Consider the following 22,979-nt stretch of genomic DNA (forward strand, 5'->3'; position numbering starts at 1 on the left):
TGGAATAAAAAGGTAGCTTGATGATGACTACATAGCCACTATTAATTGGCACTAAACTGTGTCTGGTTCATTAATGTCCTTCATGGAGAGAAATCTACCACCCTTACCCAGTCTAATTTAGATATGACTCCAGACTTCAAGGAGTGTGGTTGACTTTTAACTATGTTTTGGGATGGGCAATAAATATAGACCTGGCTAGCAATGGCTACATCCCTTGAATTAATTCAAATAAAACACTTTTCTTCTGGACAAGTAGAGCTCTTGTATAAAATGACTCCAGATTAAAAAAAAGAGGCATTGGCCTCGTAGTATATGGGCAGAACGGTGGTTCATTGGGTTGCACTGCTGCCTCACAGCACCAGGGACCTGGGTTTGATTCCAGCATTGTTCAATTGTCTGTGGAGTTTAAAATCAACGAGGTAAAAACAATGACTGCAGATGCTGGAAACCAGATTCTGGATTAGTGGTGCTGGAAGAGCACAGCAATTCAGGCAGCATCCGAGGACAGGCAAAATCGACGTTTCGGGCAAAAGCCCTTCATCAGGAATGATTGCACATTCTCCCCAGATGCTCCGGCTTCCTCCCACAATCCAACGGTGTGCAGGTCAGGTGGATTGGCTATGCTAAATTGCCCATAGTGTTAGGTGCATTAATCAGAGGGAAATGGGTGGGTTACTCTTCAGAGGGTTCGTGCGGACATTTTAGGCCAAATGGCCTGTTTCCACACTGTAGGGAATCTAATCTAATCACATCAATTACTTAAAGTAATTACTCTTTTTTTGAATACTTCCCTTTGTTTAAACTATTGCCTTACCTATAAATAACTTTAAATTAACTGTACATAACTTAATATCACACCTCTTGTCTCATTGATATGAATTTCTTACACAAATTTAAAAATGCTAGTTTGCACTTTAGGAACTTTTAAGAATGGTTCGCTTCTGATTGATCCAAGGGAAGGTACTGTCAAGGAACACAACAAATTATGTAGGATTATATTCCTATGGTTATAAATGTATCCTAACAAATCTGAGCAGTTGCACTGGATATTTACAATATGTATCAAATTATTAGTAGACATATTAACAGAACAAAATAGGTAATGCAGCATTGCTTTGATTTTGAAGATAGTGTTTATTATGTCAAAATAGTACCACAACAGAAAAAATATGCACATTTTCAAAAGCAATGCTATAATACAGCATTTGGACAAATTTCAACAATTCTTTAAATGTCAGATATACAGTTTAAAAAAATATTTTTTACAATATGCAGTGAAATTATAGACATACTTTATATAAGAATGACATTACAATTTTCTTCACCCAAAATACACACAGGACGTTCTCACTGATGGCCTCTCTCCATGCTTGGCACCTCTGTTTCAAATAAATGAACTGCCTTTGACAAACCATCAGGAATAAGTCCAATGAATGACTCAGTCAGATGAGCACACATCACTGTTAAGGTAATTATTCAAATTCATTATAAAACAGTTATAATTACAGCATCATTTCATAAGAAAACACCTTTTCTCTATTCAAAGTGTCAGTAGTACAATCTGCAGCACCTATTTTTAAAAACAACCCAATGTCTCTAATTTACATAGCTTTTACTTTCAGATATCAAATTTCTCCTCACAGATGCAATGCCCACTTTCATCATAATCATCTTTGGTCACAACCAAGTCCATGAAATCTGAACTTTCAGACAGCAGTTTTCCACCTTCCCAAGAATATGTGATAGGGCTGCAAGAAAGAACAACCACTTTGTTACTGCTTCATTAAACATGGAAATGATATCATAGAAATCACATGACTTTCATAAGAGACTCTCATTTTCAGAGCAAAATTTCTAAGCCTGGCAAAATACAACTCTAATCAGTAAGAAAGGTATGAAAATTGCATATTTCATTAAGGGAGAATTGCCAGTTCAAGAACTGAACTATTCTAGTGCGAGAAATGCACTGTATTTTGCCCCAAAATGGTACCAAGTATTTTTAAGGGACAAAGCTTATATGGACTGTAGGAAGTGAGATCACTTACATATGCCCTTATTTCCTTATTGGGATTTCCTAATGACCCTTTCCTTTTACTCCAGTACACTCACTTGCCGGAGGGAGGGAGAGTTCTTCAAGGAGCCATGAATGAAACCCTGCATTCTTTTCACTGATAGTGCCTGGACGCAGGTATATATAATAGCCAGTATATATAATAGTCATTCGAGTGAAACAACAAGGAAGCATCATAAAAGAGAAGGGTAGGTAGCATGAAGGGGTATTTGAACGCAAAAATCAGGCAAACAACCAAGTGTGCACTGCATTCATTTTGAAAATGTAAAGTTGTCAGCTAATTCATCATCCCACCAGATATTTCTGCTAATGACCTTTTATACAATGATCCGTATCATTGTTGTATACAAACACTTGCAAATATACTTGTGATAACACAGAATAAATACAGCCTTGAAATCTCCTTCATGTATTTGTGTTAGCATGTATTATAGAATATGAATGTGGGTTTTATTGCTATTCTCTGTTTTATGTAAGAATCATTCCAATCTCCCTGTAAAACATTATGATTGTGAGGTAATAACCCCACTTCTGTGATAATTCACAGCTAATTACCAAAAATAAAGCGTAGGACAATTTAAAATGTTCACAGGAGACACTTTACAATGTTTTTGACGAGCTACTAACTGGATTGTTTAAAAACTACTTAAAATTAGGAAAAATGTGAGAGTTATAAATGAGCCTAACAGGATCCCATACTGGGGCTATATTTCAGCTTAACAGAGTGGTGTCAGCAGATACTGTGGGAAGACCAAGTCAACTAGCCCTTCCATAACTGGCACACACAATGCATAGTATAACAGGAAAAAAAATGTGCATAAAATGTTCACAGAAGGCAGTCTACACGCTCAAGCAATGCTTTTAAAATAAAGTACTCATGGTATATCGACGACAAAACTTACTTCTCAGGTAGCAGAACAGATACATCATAATCACACGGAGTAAGAGAACGGACATCAGCATAAACACGATCTCGGAATCCCGGTAAGAGGGTATTGCCACCAGTCAGAATGATATTCTTGTAAAAATGTGGATGCATTTCTGCTTTGAGAAAAAACAGGTTTGATTTTTCTTAAAAATAGGATATGAACATGATGAAAGGAAATCATAGATACCTAAATACTGAATACAAATTATAATAATGCAGTTGGATGAGCACATCAAAAAAAAAATTAAAATCTCTGTTTGCAAATTTCACCACAGCCTTGTAACTCAGATACCTACACTCCTTCAATTATGGCCTCCTAAGCATCCTTAATTTTCACTGCTTCACCATTGTGAGGTCCTGCGCCCTGGAACACCCTCCCTAAGCATCTCAGTTTCTCTATTCTCTAAGACGTTCTCAAAATCTACCTCTTTGCTCTAATCCTATCCTAATCGCTTCTTAAGCAGCTCAGTGTCAAATTTTGAATGATAGTACTCTTGTGAAGTGCCTAAGGGCATTAAGCTGTTAAAAGGTATTATCTAAACCCTGGTGGCTTTCACTGCTGCCTGAATGCAGATTAGGACTCAGACAATATATATGCAAAATGTGAGATGAAACATGGTTTTCATTCCTGAAGCTACTCACCTTCAGGTAAACTTTGCACTGAATGAACTATTGCTTCTGGTATTCCCATCTCCTGAATACCAATGTCAGAAGGATGAAAGAGAATTTCAGGAACAGCAAATCTCTCATTAGTTAGACGCAGAATCTGTTCACTTGTCTTGTATTTTCCACTGAAAACCATCTCTTCCAGAGGCTAAATGAGAAAAAAAATTAAGAAACTAATATAATTAAAAATTCATTTTAAAAAAGCAACGTCGCCTGTTTGGAAGTCCTAAGATTATTACAGGCTATTTGTCAACAGCTAAATAGAAATATGAATAAGTTCAGCAACTTAGCATGAGCACTATTCCGCAGTTAAAAAGCATGTTATTCAAATAATTTGCATTAAATAATGCAGCTAACGGCGATTGAAGATAGCAAGTGTTAGAGGAAGCAATGCAAGAAAACAAGCGAGAGAACGGGAAGTAAAGAATCAGCCAAAGCAAGAACAGTTAACAGCATGAGCTGGATGTGAAATATGAAGCAGCACAAGAAGTGTCTTCACCATCATGGATAAGCTTTAGTCTTGTGCATCCGGGATCCATTATCAACATCCTGAGATTTACCACTGAACTGAACTAGCTATTCGGGAGTCCAAACGTTTTCTTAAACATACATCCCATGAGGCGGTTACCACACTACCATAAAAGCTCCAGGAAGGGAGAGAATTGCAAACAGGCAGACAGGGTAGGAGGTTCAGGAATCTGATCCAGGGCAGAGTAAGAACCAAAGCCCTAATACACCAGAAGACAACTGCAAACGAGATGAAGGAAAAGTAGAAGAGTAGAGATGCCACAGTCAAAGGAATTTGATAGTAGCTATGTGTAAAGATGAATAGATATTATTAAAGTAAACCTCAAAATATTATGTGCATGTACAATACAAGACATATAAGGTAGCTCTTTACAGAAATGAATTCTGGCACTAAGTTACTAATTGGGGGTAGTCCTAAAAGATGTTGGGAAATTTGGAAATTTCCAAATCGCCACACAGTTGTGTTAGACCCAGCTGCATCATTTGGTAGGTTAATGTCAAAGCAAACTAGACACTGGTCTATTAAAAAAAAGGGGAAAATAAAAATGAAAAAGAAAGGAGTCCCTACTTCTGAGTTGCATGCATTTTTCCTAGCAGTTAACTCATCCTCTTGCCTCTGTTCTGAGTTATGTTTATCAGAAGCTACAGGTTGCTGGGGAACATGAATTGGAATAAGAACATTGATTAAACTTTGCCTTGAAAAATCAAACATGCTTTACTTATTTTGAATTTTCTAGATCAGAAATCTTGTTTCTCATCTAAAATTTCAAACATTTAACAAACTATATATTAAAGCAACCTTCTCAACTTCAGGCACAGAAATGCCCATTTGGAGTTGTAAAAGTAATGGTAATCAGAGCAGATGGTCTATCTCTCAACTCAATCCAAAACAGGACTTTGCAGCTGTAGGGAGGATGTATAAGCAAAGGCTTAAAGGAAACCCAGTACTTAACATAATAATATCCTGATTGATGATGGGCAAATTGCACAGTGGCTTTGTATTTGATTACTAGTCTGCACTGCATCCTGGAGAAGTTGCCCAGAGCATAATCATAAAAGATAATCTTACATCAAACAGTTTAACTTTGCATCCTCAAAAAACTGATTTGCCGGTGAACAATATTCCAGGTCTATTACGTAACCATGGAAGCAATGTGCATTTACAAGCCTCAAAAGATCAAATTGCAATGCTTAGCTCAAGAATTTCCCATATCAAAGAAGGTTTCAAACACATTACACCGTCCTCTTACTAACAACAAACGGTACTGGCAAATGTTTGATTTTCAGTGTAGATGAAGGTTTCCCAGGAGTTACAAATCGATCCACTGCTTTTTTTGATATATTTTATTGACCTAGACAACATACAGCACTTCAAATTTGCAGTTGACTTCGAAATACTGAGAGTTGTGAGAAGGATAATGATCAATGTCATGAGGCCACAGACTGAGAAATAGGTGGTCATGCGGCATATGTAAAGCGATATATTTTAGTAGGAATAACAAGGAAAAGGAATATAAAATAAATGGCAAGAGTTATGGAATAGACGGACTCAAGAGTATGCATGCAGTCATTTGAACATGACAGGACAAGATGAGCAACTGGTTCACAAAACGACTATGAACATTTATAAAAGTGTGGTTGAACCCTCAATCCGAACACTATTTTAGGAAGGACATGAACAATTTAGACAGGGTGCAGAATAGTTTACAAAATTATTTCAGAGAATGAGAAGCTTCAGTTATGGGGCAGATTGAACATGTTTGCATTGAACATGTTCAGTTTTTTTTGAAGTGTTCAAAATCATGGGGAATTTAGGCAAAGTAGATAGGGAAATGTTCCAAAGAACTAGAGAATATCAATCTAAACGTAAGTGGAAAAAGAACCATTTGCAACATATGGATCTGGAATGCAATATGAGAGTGTGTGAAGCAGACAGATTTAATCATATGAAAGACTGCATCTTTCAAGAAGTGGCAAATACCATTGGATTTTTGTGATCAGACCAAGCTCCACATTTCTCTCTGGCACCTCTTCTCCCAGCTCCTTCAGAAATGAGGAATGAACCCAAAATGCAACTTCTCAGTGCAGGATAATTGGGGGAAGTCAAGCCACACCCTTTCCCTTTTTTGATGACAATTAAGATTGCATTCTGTTAAGTTTAATGTCCCAAATTTTACTATTATTCACTTTCCAGCGAGTGGCAATTCTTTGCTGAATGTGAATTGCTATCCAATCACCAACCCATGGAACAATGATCATCCCCACTTTGACTCATCACACCAGCCAATCCCCAAACTTGACAGTAATAATTCCACAGTAATCAGTCCCACCTTGAACACCGCCCACAACTATGAAACTTCATAATGCCACCAACAACAATAATCATCACATCTCAACTCCCCAACAGTAACTACTCCAACTCAATCCCCTTTACACACAACATCCAACACCTCACCCTACCTGACACTATTCTCCTCCCTCCCTGACTGGTACGGGCTGGGACGAGGGTGCATATTGCCTGTAGTTTGGGTGGCTTCTAAGCAATTCTGCAAGTTTTAAACTCGCACTAATTTACTTAAAGTTACACTGTTCAGCCAGCTTTAGAGCATCGATGAAAATCCCAATTCTGTATGGTTCTCACCAATCATGGACTAGTATAGGCAAAGTAAACTGTTCAGACATTTAACTTCCACGGTTGTGAACATGTTGGGACTTCCTTAAGGCTCCAAGTTGCATCCATATTGCAAGTTGAATTGGAAGTCTCTTCCTGTATTGCAAGATCTAGGCAATGGTTTTTAAAAAGGAATTGAATAAAGATTAACGGCAGAAGTAAAATTTTCTCTGAACCATGGACTACAGTGAGAGGAGTGGGGAGAGAAACATTTTTAAATCTTTCCTGAGATGTTAACATCACCAACATGATAAGTATTTGTTGCCTATTGCTAATGGTCCTTCAATTGAGTGGCAGAGGGCAGCCAACTCATAACAATGGGTCTGGACTGACCAGGTCAGACCAAAGTAAACATCGCAGAGAGAAATTTAAACTTTAAAAAAATAAATTTAAGAATCTGAGAAACTTTAAATACTAGATTCCAAGCATCATAGGTGAGGCTTATACTTGATAGAAAACATGATTTTGAACACTTCAAGTAAAAACTGAACATGTTCAATGCAAACATGTTTAATCTGCCCCATAACTGAAGCTTCTCATTCTCTGAAACAATATGGATTGCTGATAAAACATTTGGAATTTAACCCTCACTAATCGAGATGTGAGCCTAAAGTACAAGAACAAGATATGACAAGCACTTTCAAGAAAAGAAGGTTGCACCAATGGCAGACAAGCATTATTCAGATATCAAAAGGGTTCGATTGCTCGAGACCCAACAGTGCTGCAGTCAGCTATTCATATAAAGGTCTGTCAATCTGCAGTGTGACCTGATAAACAAGATGCTGGTTCACCATGTCATTATTCCTGTGTTGTGGTATTATTGCGTCAATGTGAACAAACCATATAGGACAAAAAGTGACTTTCCAAATGAAGTCTGCAACACAAAGCCAAAGTAATCAGAAAAATGATGAAATTTTAATGTTTACATAAATAAATGGCTGCTGCGATATAGCAATATCCTTATGTCACTGACATACATGCAACTGTAAAAATCACAAACATGCACAAAGTTAGACAAAACTGATATCTCTCAGACTTTCATTTGAAATTATTCGAATGGGGACCTGTACACACAAAACTTTGTATGTATTTGCATGCTTTGAGTACTGCTGTCTCCAGGACTCCAACCTAAACACTGATGTGCTAATTAGTTTATATTTTAAACTTGACAGATTATATTACATTTCCTAGCTTCCCTGCAGTAGCACTGGATGAACAGTGGCAGTTAGTGAATAATTCAGGTGAACAATGGAACGGTGTTGTGATGGAAATGAGTTGAGATGAAATGTCAAAGTTCCATCTCTGTGCACTGATAGTTAAAGAATGACTTATTCAGATGACTTACCTTACAGAACCCCTTCTTGATTGTGCTGAAGTCTGGAAGCACATAATCTCTCATAACAGTGTTTGCTTTACCTTTTAGCCTAGATAAAATTTTAAAATTCCAATTATTCTTCTGATGCATTTAATAAAATATTTTCATCTGATTTCATGAATGACATAAGGAATGTCTTCACTTTTCTAATTAGAATACCAATATCTCCGTGTTAAGAATTTGCACAGGTTTCTCTTTTCCTTCAGGCAGGATCATCTGCATGGGAGACTGTCTACAAATCATCAAACTCAAGTAACTAACACTTTTTGCCAACTACAGTTTCACCCAGTTGACCTACTTACAGTAATTTACGAATAATGATCTCTCACTTTCTAAACACACATCACATTCTTCCTCATCAAATAAACACAGCATTCCAAAACTTTGAATAATTAGCATTCCGCCTGTTACTTTTAATGGTGAAGGCAAACTTTTAAATTGTTTGCCTCTAATGTATTTTCAAAAAGTTTATCTCCACCACTCTACCTCCCTTGTAGACGCGGAGGTACTAGTGTTGGACATAGGGTGAACAATGTCAAACTCATTTCATCTGATGTAGAGGCTATGCTCCAAAAGTTTGAAATTTCAAATAAACCTGTTGGACTATAACCTGGTGAGATGTGACTTCTGCTCATGTAGATGTTTAATGATGACACTCCCACTTCTCTACCAGAAGGGGATGACTCTGCATCATAGAACAGGGCTTCAACATCAGTTAGAGGCATTCCTGAAGGATTGATCATATGGCATTTGCAAATGTTAATGCATTTAAATTGGTTGGTACCCAGCAGCTGAGTTTTTTTTTTGCTTGTGGTTTTGTGCCAACGGTTGGTCTGCGCCAATTTCTCATTAGACAGTTCTAACGAGAAACCTGAGGTGAAGTTAAGATCAATTGTGAAGATGAAAAGCTGTAGAACTGACTAATATTTTGGCTTAACTCAGATCCAGCGCATTTACTTACTGTGCTATTTCCATGTCTTTGTAGAAGTCTTGGGAAACATAACACACATCCTCCTTCACTTGATTAATAACATGCGTCTCATCCATCACATGCAACTGTCTAAAGAGAGAGAGCTCAATCAACACATTTTAGTGTTTGCACAGCTGATTTACCATTTGAATTAAATAGAAATAGGCATAGATCATCAATATAACAATCAAATATTCTTGGGAATGAATACCAATCCAAATTATTCATTTAGCATATTGATAAATTGTTTGATACAATGTGCTAAATCACTAGAGTATCTGATATCACATATTTGATGATAATTGTTAGATAGTAGAAACAGATGTCCTATTAAAATGTCAAGTTATATTTACCACCTTTTAATGTCATGATCCCCAAACAGACCATCACTTTAAAAAAAAAGACACTGAAATCCTCAGTTATTGAAGAAACCGCACAAGTTCTCATATTTTACATCTTTTACTGTAAGAAATGAAAAGCAGCACTGAATAAACAGTACTTAATAGGCAATGAATACTCTACAAAAATAACTTTCAAATAAACACTTAAAACAAAAAAAAAATCTTCCTGCAGTCATATCTTACTTTGTCCCTCAAGGAGACACTCCCTTCCTCACAGATCCGGTCTGAACTTTTTTTCAACTACCTTTTCCTTTTGTAGCCAGATCATTTCTGATCCTCGAACTGACTTGCATGTTGTGGTTAGCCTGTAGATCCCTTCCTTTAGTCAAAGATATGTGAAGTTTGCAACTTCGATCTCTTCAATAGGAACATTTTTGTGTCAAGAACCAAAGAGACTTGCCACCCCTAGCCCTCTCTGCTCTATTTTGGACTGAACCTGTCTGTGAATTTCAGTGATACTTGTTAGAAAGCCACCTTGCCATCTGATTCATAATGACCATGGACTCTTCCACTCAAACTCCATCTCTAAGACATGAATCCCTTGGACTTTTATCCAGGTAGAAATGGCTATCATTTAGATTTGCAACAGAATTCTTAAAATTAATTAAGCAGTTAAAAGTATAATTATTTATAAAATTAAACTTTCCTAGCAATTCCCTGGGACTTGGAGATCCATAATCAATTCACAGCAGCGTAGCTGTTCCTGGTTCCTGCTTTCCAAGTATGAATATCTTGCACTTTCTCCAAAGCGAAACAACCTTGGTCTCCAACAACAACCAGCCACACAGGTTCTATTTACTCCATTTTACCCTAAATCCCAAAAATATGGTAATCATAAAAAACCTCAACTTTTTAACAATAATCTTCCTGTTGGCAAAGTTTAATATCCTTCTATCATTATTTCCCCATCAGAATTTTTTAGTCCACATTTATAATTTGTTTTATCTGAACTCTAACTACAGAATCTGATCAAGGTTCCTACAAATTGTTAGGTTGATTAAAGTGGTGTTATAGTAATGTCACTAGTATCCAGAGGTGTTTAAGCCATAGGTTCAAACTCCATCATAGCAACTGGTTTAATTTAAATTAATAAAGCTAGTCCCTGTAACTGTGATCATGAACCATTGGTTTTCATAAATCCCACTACTTAATTCTATTACAAATCATTCTGTGGTCTGGCTGACATATGATCCATATCCTAAGCATGTGGTGGACTCTTAATTGCCATCTGTATCTTTCCAGCAAGCCATTCAGTTCAACAGCAATTAGAGATGGACAAAATTGCTGCCATTGCCAGCAATGCCGATATCCCATAAAAAAAAGTCAAACAAATCAGTTCAAAGGAAATTGGGCTGGACGTTAAGTAAGCCTCAAAAAAAAAGTTTTCATGCAGCCATAACTGCAACTTCAAGGTTGTTTTTAATTGCATATTTCAAAATAGCATAGTTACATTTGCAATTTGACTGATCTGTCATTGTGTATTTTACTACATTCAGTAAGTTCATGAAGTTCTCAACCACTGCCAAAAGCCTGAGCTTCAGCTTGTCCAGGCTGATGACACTGAACTGAGTTAGAGAGACATAGAGATGTACAGCATGGAAACAGACCCTTCAGTCCAACCCGTCCATTCCGACCAGATATCCCAACCCAATCTAGTCCCACCTGCCACCACCCGGCCCATATCCCTCCAAACCCTTCCTATTCATATACCCATCCAGATGCCTTTTAAATGTACCAATTGTACCAGCCTCCACCACTTCGCCTGGCAGCTCATTCCATACACGTACCACCCACTGTGTGAAAACGTTGCCCCTTATGTCTCTTTTATACCTTTCCGCTCTCACCCTAAACCTATGTCCTCTAGTTCTGGACTGCTCCACCCCAGCGAAAAGTCTTTGTCTATTTATCCTATCCATGCCCCTCATGATTTTGTAAACCTCTATAATGTCAACCCTCAGTCTCCTACGTCCAGGGAAAACAGCCCCAACCTATTCAACCTCTCTCTATAGCCCAAAGCCTCCAACCCTGGCAACATCCTTGTAAATCTTTTCTGAACTCTTTCAAGCTTCACAACATCTTTCCGATAAGAAGGTGACCAGAATTGCATGCAATATTCCAAAAGTGGCCTAACCAATGGCCTGTACAGCCGCAACATGACCTCCCAACTCCTGTACTCAATACTCTGACCAATAAAGGAAAGCAACCAAAACTCCTTCTTCACTATCCTATCTACCTGCGACTCCACTTTCAAGGAGCTATGAACCTGCTCTCCAAGGTCTCTTTGTTCAGCAACACTCCCCAAGACCTTATCATTAAGTGTATAACTCCTGCTAAAATTTGCTTTCCCAAAATGCAGCACCTCGCATTTATTTAAATCAAACTCCATCTGCCACTACTCAGTCCATTGGCCCACCTGATCAAGATCCCATTGTAATCTGAGGTAACCTTCTTCGCTGACCACTTCAATTTTGGTGTCATCTGCAAACTAACTATATCTCTTAGGCTCACATCCAAATCATTTATATAAATGATGAAAAATAGTGGACCCAGCACTGATCCTTGTGGCACTCCATTGTTCACAGGCCTCCAGTCTGAAAAACAACCCTCCACCACCACCCTCTGTCTTCTACCTTTGAGCCAGTTCTGTATCCAAATGGATAGTTCTCCCTGTATTCCATGGGATCTAAACTTGCTAACCAGTCTCCCATAGGGAACCTTGTCGAACGCCTTACTGAAGTCCATATAGATCACGTCCACCACTCTGCCCCTAGGAAGGAGACCAGAATTGCACGCAATATTCCAACAGTGGCCTAACCAATGTCCTGTACAGCCACAACATGACCTCCCAACTCCTGTACTCAATACTCTGACCAATAAAGGAAAGCATACCAAACTCCTTCTTCACTATCCTATCTACCTGCGACTCCACTTTCAAGCAGCAATGAACCAGCATTCCAAGGTCTTTTTGTTCAGCAACACTCCCTAGGAACTTACCATTAAGTGTGTAAGTTCTGATCTGATTTGCTTTCCCAAAATGCAGCACCTCGCATTTATCTGAATTAAACTCCATCTGCTACTTCTCAGCCCACTGGCCCATCTGGTCAAACTCCTGTTGTAATTTGAGGTAAACTTATTCGCTGTCCACAACACTTCCAATTTTGGTGTCATCTGCAAACTTACTAACTGTATCTCTTATGCTCGCATCCAAATCATTTATATAAATGATGAAAAGTAGAGGACCCAGCACCGATCCTTGTGGTACTCCACAGATCACAGGCCTCCAGTCTGAAAAACAACCCTCCACCATACCCTCTGTTTTGTATCTTTGAGCCAGTTCTGTATCCAAATGGCTAGTTCTCCCTGTATTCCATGAGATCTAACCTTGCTAATCAGTCTCCCATGGGGAATTTTGTCGAAAGCCTTATTGAAGTCTATACAGATCACATCTACCGCTCTGCCCTCATCAATCCTCTTTGTTACTTCTTCAAAAAATCCAATCAAGTTTGGGGGTCATGATTTCCCATGCACAAAGCCACGTTGACGATCCATAATCAGTACTTGCCTTTCTAAATACATGTACATCCTGTCCCTGAGGATTCCCTCCAACAACATGCCCATCACTGACGTCAGGCTCACTGGTCTATAGTTCCCTGGCTTGTCCTTACCACCCTTAAACAGTGGCACCACGTTAGCCAACCTCCAGTCTTCCGGCATCTCACGTGTGACTATTGATGATACAAATATCTCAGCAAGAGGCCCAGCAATCACTTCTCTAGCTTCCCACAGAGTTCCAGGTTACACCTGATCAGGTCCTGGGGATTGATGCACCTTTATGCGTTTCAAGACATCCAGCACTTCCTCCTCTATAATATGGTCATTTTGCAAGATGTCACCATCTATTTTGCTACTTTCTATATCTTCCATATCCTTTTCTACAGTAAATACTGATGCAAAATACTCATTTAGTATCTCTCCCATTTTCTGCAGCTCCACACAGACCACCTTGCTGATCTTTGAGGGACCCTATTCTCTCCCTAGTTAGCCTTTTGTCCTTAATGTATTTGTAAAAACCCTTTGGATTCTCTTTAACACTATTTGCCAAAGCTATCTCATGTCCCCTTTTTGCCCTCCTGATTTCTCTCTTAAGTATACTCCTACTGCCTTTATACTCTTATAAGGATTCACTCGATCTATCCTGTCTGTATTTGACATATGCTTCCTTCTTTTTCTTAACCAAACCCTCAATTTCGTTAGTCATCCAGCATTCCCTATACCTACCAGACTTTTCTTTCACCCTAACAGGAATATACTTTGTCTGGATTCTTGTTATCTCACTTCTGAAGGCTTCCCATTTTCCAGCCGTCTCTTTGCCTGCGAATATCTGCCCCCAATCAGCTTTTGAAAGTTCTTGCCTAATACCGTCAAAATTGGCCTTCCACCAATTTAGAACTTCAACTTTTAGATCTGGTCTATCCTTTTCCATCACTATTTTAAATCTAATAGAATTATGGTCGCTGGCCCCAAAGCGCTCCCCCACTGACACCTCAGTCACCTACCCTAGTAGGTACATCCACATACTGAATCAGAAAACGTTCTTGCATGTACTTAAATTCCTCTCCATCTAAACCCTTAACGTTATGGCAGTCCCAGTCTATGTTTGGAAAGTTAGAATCCTCTACCATAACCACCTTATTATTCTTACAGATAACTGAGATCTGCTTACAAATTTGTTTCTCAATTTCCCTCTATTATGGGGTCTATAATACAATCCCAATATGGTGATCATTCCTTTCTTATTTCTCAGTTCCTCCCAAATAACTTCCCTGGATGTATTTCCAGGAATATCCTCCCTCAGTACAGCTGCAATGCTATCCCTTATCAAAAACACCACTCCCCCTCCTCTCTTTCTATCCTTCCTGTTGCATTTGCATCCTGAAACATTAAGCCACCAGTCCTCCCCATCCATGATTGAACTGCCTGAGAATAGTGCTTTAGAAACATGCAACTGCTGGTCATGTTTATTAGAAATTAATCTGGAAATGAAGTTAATGGACAAATTTCAAAATCTTTATTTGGATAAAACCCATCTTACTTTAAAATAAAAACTCAAAATGATTCTCGGGTTCTTCCTTGTCAGTACCTTAAGAATAAGGGACATCTTATGCTGCCAAAACTCAAGGACCCTCCTTCCAGTTCTGTCAAATGTCAAGGATGCCAAAAGGTACAGCCAAGCTCAGTGCAAATACCAACATGCCACCACTTTCGCTCCACTGCACTGTTAAATACTAGATACCCAACTGTAATTCACACATACCATAAACCATCATTATCTGTGTTTTAAAAACAGAATGGGTAAAAATGAAGTTCGTAGACAAATGTCAACTGAATATGGATACTAGAAAAAAAAACTGTCTTCATGCTATAAATATCTAATTATTATATAACAGAAAATCCTCTGACATCTCTGATCACAGGAGATGTACTACCACAGTTTAAGAATCTTCTCTTTCTGCATTCTTCTCGTTTGGTGTTAAAAAGGTCTATGGTGTGGCTGGAACAAAACCAGATTTATCTCATTGCAGTTACATCCATTTGCCAGTAATAGCACTAAAGGAGCTGGGTTTTGTCATCTGTTCCCTGTCTGTACACAGAAATTCCTTTGCTGCAGCTAACGCTACTTCACAAAGAAGTATTGTATTAAATATACAGAATTAATTACTTTATAGAGACTTAATTATATTTAGATGCTCTAAAAATCTACCATCTCTCCAGATCTTCACTCTGCTTATTGACATACAGATTAAAAGCTTACTACCAAGGTTCTTTTAAACTCTTTTAGATATGGGCTTGCAGGTTGAGTTGGAACTCAGTGTGCAGTAACCTCAAGAGATAGCAGCTAGGAGGCAGAAGGGACTTCTGAGCTCCAGACATTAAGTGACACCAAGTCAATGGTCAACAGTTCTGCATCAAATATTTTGGAGGCACAGCTGGTAGCTTGATTTAGAGGCAGCACCCCTACCATTTAAGAGTCAGGAGTAAATTTAATTATAAGAGTTGCAACAACATAATAAAGAAAATGACATTTATTTGATCTTCTATTATGCTGCTGTATTGTTTTTAAGGAGAGAAATGTTATATCATTTCATACACAATGTACTATTTCACTGCTATGCCACAATAGTGTGTTCTCCAGGACTCTTCAAGGTTGTGTGGTTTGCATGGTTTCAACAAATCTACCCTGTGCTCAATTTGTTGGCCTGTATATCCAGACGTCTACTATGAGAAAGTTGGTAGGCTTACACATCTGCTACAGGATATGCGGGAAAGCACTTGACCATGGAGTCGGGTGGGGTGGGGGGTGGGGTGTCATTTGTTCTTAATGTCAATGGATCGGTGTAAATAAGGTGATAACATTTTTTCACTTGTGGAATGTGTGGCAGTACATCCTTCTCATCTTGGGGGCTGGAAACTGCACATATTTCACAGTTTGATGTTCAATAACTGAATTTCTGGTTTATATTGAAGACTCTTAACAAACACAATCAATAGGAAATAACAGAACAATCCTGATACATTTTCATTGGTACCACACTGAGTAGATTTGAATTTATGAAGTTCATCTTGACTGTTCTGGAATGTGAATGTCTCATTACCCTTACAAGCTAGGAAAACACAAAGGCTGAAACTGACATAGTAAGAAAGTTGGAAGGAGAAAGAGAGAGAGAGAACATTCTTCTGCAAATTACATTACTGACGTGATGGTTGAGGGGGAGACACAGGACAGAAGCTGGTAGAAAGGTTAACTCATTGTGGTCTGATTTGAGTGTACACTTGCTTGTCATGGATTGAATGTTTGTGTGCTGTTTCCTGGAGCTCGAGATCTGGGAATGTTATGAATTTAATTTGCATTTTAGGAATCTAAGATGATTTTAAAAGAAAAAGCCATTTGTAGGACAATGATACTGGGTATGTGAGCTTTACCACATAGCTCACATGACCTTTACCACATAGTTTAGACTAGTCTCTCGTTATGATGTACTGTTAAAAGGGAAGCTTATCTAGCTAAAGGCAATTGGCCATTTGGCCTGGCTTGATCAAGGTTCCCACTTTGATGTGCATGTCGCTTAATTAGTGAAGTGTACTCAGACCTGTCAATGGGTTTCTCTTCCTCTGCACATTTTTGCCATTTTATTGCTGCTTATCTGATTAAGGGCATCTGGTGTTTTTGTAATTTTAATACCAATTTCTGTATAAAGACGGCTTGTTTGCAGCAATAAAGGGAGTAGCCTGAGAGAGCTCTTAGGGATAAGAGCTAGTGCCGTTAACTCTGCTAACTGTTTTAGAACCTTAGCTCAAGTCTGGCTTGTAGGTATCTATGTTATAGTGTAACATTGGTGCCATTGATAAATAAGAAGGTAATAACTTAAACTAAACTGTCAGTAAGAGTTTTATATTCCAGACTGCCACAGAGTACAATCTCTGGGACGAACCAAGAGGTGCCTATAGGTCGAGTCCATTAGGGATTCCCTGAGCCGTCTTGAATAGGTACTTTAACAACTGGAGGCAAAATTATTTTGATGTACACTACAAATCACTGGTGCTTCTCCAAAACAAGAAAAATCATTAAAGGATAACTTTCTCTTACCTGAAATGTAATGCAACTGTTAAAATAAAAATTAACTTGCAAACTACTCTAAGGTCACAAAGTCTAACTGTGAAATAAACACCATCTCTGGTAAATTAGAATGCAATTGGCTTTAGTAAGGATACATTATAGATTGCATAAGCCACATTCAGATTTCAGTTTCAAGTTAACAAAAGAATAGTTTCACCTTCGGAGAACCTTTGGGATTTTCAGTTCAAAAGAGCAGTTTGGTACTGATAGGGGGCAGTTTATTAGGGTTGCAGAATCTCCAGGTTGAGAGAACTTGTTCAAGTGTCTTGGTTGTCAGAACTGAAAATAAATGTAGTTTCTCAGAACTGAAAGAGAGAAAGTGAGGACTGCTGTTGCTGAAGGTCGAAGTCGAAAGTGTGCTGGAAAAGTACAGCCAGTCAGGCAGCATCCAAGTAGCAGGACAGTCGACATTTCAAACATTAGCTCTTCATCTGGAATTTCTGAAGAGCTTAAGCTCGAAGCATTGACTCTCCTGCTCTTTGGATGCTGCCTGACCGGCTGTGCTTTGCCAGCACCACACTTTGACAGAATTGAAAGGAGGTTCATGCCATCAGAACTGTAAAGAAGTCTTAAAGCTGCTTCAACAGGCCAAGGAAGAAAACTGAAAAGAGTCAGTTACGTAAGAAGCTAAGAGTTATGATGGAAGAGATACTTTACTGCAGTTGAGTATCTACAAAGGACTTTTTTGGGAAACAGGTGAAACATTGTTTTGCTCTGTTAAGTTCCTTCTAAACATCTCTACTATATGCAGTTTTTTTCTTTGTTTTGTTGTGTAATAAATTTGTGTTATTTTGTTAAAGAACATAGACAATGTCATGTGAATGTATTCAGGAAGTAACCACTTGCAACAAGAAAACCTTTGATCTATCAAGATAAGTTTCCTTCTGGGATACGACTTGTCCAGAATTTCCATGAGCTGGGAACAAAAACCAGACCTTGGTGAAAAAGCAAATGTAATCACAAGAAGGAATTAAAATTAACGAGGATGCAGCATTGAACAGATTATCGATCTATACTTAAAAGGTGACAAGGCACAGCCATCAATTAAGAACCAAGGGTACTGAGGAAACTGAGAACAAAATTGCAAAGGCACTTGCAATAATTTTTCTGACTTCCTCAGACTCTGATAGTTTCAGAGGACTGCAGAATGCCCTTTATTCAAAAAAGACATATGAATCAACTGAACAACTAGAGATCAATCAGTTTAAATTCAACGGTTGGAAAACATCTAGAAACAATAATTTGGGACAAAACAAACAGTTTCAAGAGTGCACGCCAGTTAATTAATAAATCTGTGTTGGATCACCTCAGGGAGTCCATGCCATCTCCAGTTTAACTAACTTGCTAGAGATTTTTGATAAGATGACTGAAGGTTGATCAGTATATGGTGTATTTGAATGAGCAGGGTTCCCCAGGGGTTTGCAAGAAATAGCACCAGTGAGATACTCGTTTTGACAGTGGTTGCAGACATGCACACAGTATTAGGCAGGAGCTTTCGAAAACTGATTGGGGGCAGTGTTTGCAGGTAAAGGGATGGCTGGAAAATGGGATGCCTTTAGAAATGAGACAACAAGAGTCCACAGACTGTATATTCCTGTTAGGGTGAAAGGAAAGGCTGAGAGGTACAGGGAATGCTGGATGACTGAAGAAATTGAGGGTTTGGTTAAGAAAAAAAAGGAAGCATATGTCAGGTATAGACAAGGTAGATTGAGTGAATCCTTAGAAGAGTATAAAGGCAGTAGGAGTATACTTAAGAGGGAAATCAGGAGGGCAAAAAGGGGACATGAGATAGCTTTGGCAAATAGAGTTAAGGAGAATCCAAAGGGTTTTTACAGATACATTAAGGACAAAAAGGGTAACTAGAGAGAGAACAGGGTCCTTCAAAGATCAGCAAGGCAGCCTGTGTGTGGAGCTGCAGGAGATGGGGGAGATACTAAATGAGTATTTTGTATCAGTGTTTGCCGTAGAAAAGGGCATGGAAGATATAGACCATAGAGAAATAGATGGTGACATCTTGAAAAATGCCCATATTACAGGGAAGGAAGTGCTGGATGTCTTGAAATGCATAAAAGTGGTTAAATCCCCAGGACCTGATCAGGTGTACCCTAGAACTTTGTGGGAAGCTAGAGAAGTGATTGCTGGACCCCTTGCTGAGATATTTGTATCAATGATGGACACAGGTGAGGTGCCAGAAGACTGGAGGTTGGCTAATGTGGTGCCACTGTTTGAGAAGTGTGGTAAGGACAAGCCAGGGAATTATAGACCGGTAGGTCTGACCTCGGTGCTGGGCAAGTTGTTGAAGGGAATCCTGAGGGACAGGATGTACATGTATTTGGAAAGGCAAGGACTGATTAGGGATAGTCAACATGGCTTTGTGCGTTGGAAATCATGTCTCACAAACTTGACTGAGTTTTTTGAAGAAGTAATAAAGAGAATTGATTAGGGCAGCAGTAGATGTGATCTATATGGACTTCAGTAAGGCATTCGACAAGGTTCCCCATGGGACACTGGTTAGCAAGATTAGACCACATGGAATACAAGGAGAACTAGCCATTTGGACACAGAACTGGCTCAAAGGTAGAAGACAGGGGGCGGTGGTGGAGGATTGTTTTTCAGACTGAAGGCATGTGACCAGTGGAGTGCCACAAGGATCGGATGTGAGCATATAGTTAGTAAGTTTGCAGATGTCACCAAAATTGGAGGTATAGTAGACAGCGAAGAAGTTTACCTCAGATTACAACAGGATCTTGATCAGATGGGCCAATGGGCTGAGAAGTAGCAGATGGAGTTTAATTTAGATAAGTGAGAGGTGCTGCATTTTGGGAAAGCAAACCTTAGCAAGACAAATACACTTAATGGTAAGGTCCTAGGGAGTGTTGCTGAACAAAGAGACCTTAGAGTGCAGGTTCATAGCTCCTTGAAAGTGGAGTCGCAGGTAGATAGGATAGTGAAGGCGGCTTTTGGTATGCTTTTGTTTATTGGTCAAAGTATTGAGTACAGGAGTTGGGAGGTCATGTTGCGGCTGTACAGGGCATTGGTTAGGCCACCGTTGGAATATTGTGTGCAATTCTGGTCTCCTTCCTATCGGAAAGATGTTGTGAAACTTGAAAGGGTTCAGAAAAGAATTACAAGGATATTGACAGGGTTGTAGGATTTGAGCTATAGGGAGAGGCTGAACAGGCTGAGGGTGGTTTCCCTGGAGCGTCGAGGCTGAGGGGTGACCTTATTGAGGTTTATAAAATCATGAGGGGCATGAATACGATAAATAAACAAAGTCTCTTCCCTGGGGCGTGGGAGTCCAGAACTAGAGGGCATAGGTTTAGGATGAGAGGGGAAAGATATATTAAAAAAAAACCTAAGGGGCAACTTTCTCATGCACAGGGTGGTACGTGTATGGAATGAGCTGCCAGAGGATGTGGTGGAGGTTGGTACAATTGCAACGTTTAAAAAACATCTGGATGGGTATATGAATAGGAAGGGTTTGGAGGGATATGGGCCGGGTGCTGAATGTGGGACTATATTGGGTTGGGATATCTGGTCGGCATGGACAGGTTGGACCAAAGGTTCTGTTTCCATGCTGTGATGGCTTGAATGGCCTCCCACCGTGCTATAACAATGAAAGAGTGATAGAGGCATAAAACACAGAAACAGACCCTTCGGTCCAATTTGTTCACACCGGCCAAACATCCCAATGTGACTGAATCCTATTTGCCAGCATTTGGTCCATATCCTTTAAACCCTTCCTTTCATTTTCATCCAGATGCCTTTTCAATGCTGTAATTGTGCCCACTTCCACCAATTCCTCAGGCAGTTCAGCTCACCCTCTGTATGAAAACATTGCCCCTCAGGTCTTTTTTAAAAATCATTCCCCTCTCACCTCAAACCTATGCCCTCTAGTTTGGACTCCTCGTGATTCTTCATAGGTTATGTCTCAGACTCAAGGATGAATTGCTTCCACTCTACAGAAATGAGGACTTTTGAGATGTCAAGTACACCCAGTGTGAGATCTGCAGACCTGGCCATATATGGGGGAGGTGTGGTGTGTCACATGTCAAGGACTCCCATAGCTCATTAGGAAAGTTGGATTGTTTCCAGGTTGCATTGAGAATATGCCTGCAGTGTTTCTGCTGTTTTCCTGGGGGTTTTCTGCTATGACAGAGTTCAAAGCTGCTCTCTCATTTCCAACCATAAGAACAATGAAGGACACAAAGTCATCTGGGACAATGTAACCATCTTAGCACAGTCAAAACAGAGACATGCGAGAGAATTCCTTGAAGCTTGGCACTCCAACCGGAACTCAATCAGTAAACACATTGAACTGGACCTCATATACAAACCGCTCAGAATTAGAAGCAGAAATACCAAAAAACAGACACACACAAATACCAGACCGGACAGGCTATCAATACCATATCGAAGACGCACTGACGATGTCACCTAGTGAGGTGACAAAATGTCTGCAGAAAACCACACCAACTTGGCAAACAAATCTATGACATCATCTACAATCAAGCTGCAAATCTTTTCAAAAACTCTATTTTCCTTCTTTACTAGATATCTCTGCAATACAATGCTCCTGAAGCACAATATTTGGTTTTATTCATAACATAACCATAATATGGCTCCAGTAATTGCTACCGGTCAAAAATTTGATTCTTGAACCTGATTTATTGGAAATTTATACGAAGGTACTTTTGTAAATATTTAAACACATTTTAGAATATAGAACATAATTCATTACATTTAGAATATATTATTACAAAAAGCAGATCCCAATTTGTTGGGATATTTTGATCTATCAAAATATCTTACCCCAAAAATGTGCTAAACACACTGCATGGACCACGTTTTGAAGCAAGTGTTTAAAATTCAATTTGCCAAATTCAAAGGTTTTTTTTTTAAACAAGCAAATTATTTCATAACTAACTGAAGACTTTTGTGTTTCATCCAAAAATAGTATCCTGGAGTTTTCTTTTCAGTTTTGGTTTGATACATCCAGTTGAAGGGGTGCAGGGCTTACAAAGAACATGACTTGACACATTTCAAGAACATCGAGCATTGCAGTTAATCACAACCCCTTTGGAACACTGCATACCTCTACGCCTTTCTGGATAACCTACACAAGCAAAGCTCCCAACTGCAGTCTGATAATGCAACACAAACCATTCACGTTTAAATCTTCTCAAAATGAAAACTCAACCCAAGTCTCTTCTGTGATCACTTCCAGTAGCCAGCTTTAGCAAGGGAACTAGTGAAAACCAATAAGTTCAAACTGTCTCTCACACTATTAGCTATTGATGAGGAATGGCACATTGAATCACCCTCTTAATCATCAGCTTTTACCTCGGTTGCAAGTTAGAAAAGACCTAACAAAGCCCTCAGAAGAAGATAGAACAAATTTCAATGAGTGGCCAAACTGCACACAGAGGCATTCACGTGAAACAGCAATTGGGCAACTTATGGGCATGCTAGGTCGGTACACGAGGGAGAAAGGAATATGCCTTTTGGATCAATGGAAGATGAATGAAAAGTGCCTTCTCTACGGACTAAGGAACTTTAATACTAGTAAAGACATGTTGGACAAAATTGCCTGTTCTATGCATCAGATTCTTCAGAACAAAGCACCTTACATACCAAGCTATGGTTTAGAAAGAGGACCAGGCATAACTAAACTAAGTAACTGTGCCAAGGATA

The 22,979-nt window shown here is 39.0% G+C and overlaps 1 protein-coding gene across 1 annotated transcript in view; it reads right to left on the bottom strand.

The window, feature by feature from the left end:
• Positions 1–1,114: 1,114 nt before the first annotated feature.
• actr6 (actin related protein 6) overlaps positions 1,115–22,979 on the bottom strand; it is a 28,245-nt gene continuing 6,380 nt past the window's right edge. The window contains exons 7-11 of the mRNA XM_043713616.1: positions 9,201–9,299; positions 8,210–8,288; positions 3,642–3,813; positions 2,974–3,112; positions 1,115–1,748 (exon numbers count right to left, since the gene is read on the bottom strand). Coding sequence (XP_043569551.1) covers positions 1,619–1,748; positions 2,974–3,112; positions 3,642–3,813; positions 8,210–8,288; positions 9,201–9,299 — 619 coding nt within the window. The 3' untranslated portion in view covers positions 1,115–1,618. The remainder of the gene's footprint in view (positions 1,749–2,973; positions 3,113–3,641; positions 3,814–8,209; positions 8,289–9,200; positions 9,300–22,979) is intronic.

The sequence above is a fragment of the Chiloscyllium plagiosum genome, chromosome 23 (assembly GCF_004010195.1).
Source record: "Chiloscyllium plagiosum isolate BGI_BamShark_2017 chromosome 23, ASM401019v2, whole genome shotgun sequence".
NCBI lineage: Eukaryota > Metazoa > Chordata > Chondrichthyes > Orectolobiformes > Hemiscylliidae > Chiloscyllium > Chiloscyllium plagiosum.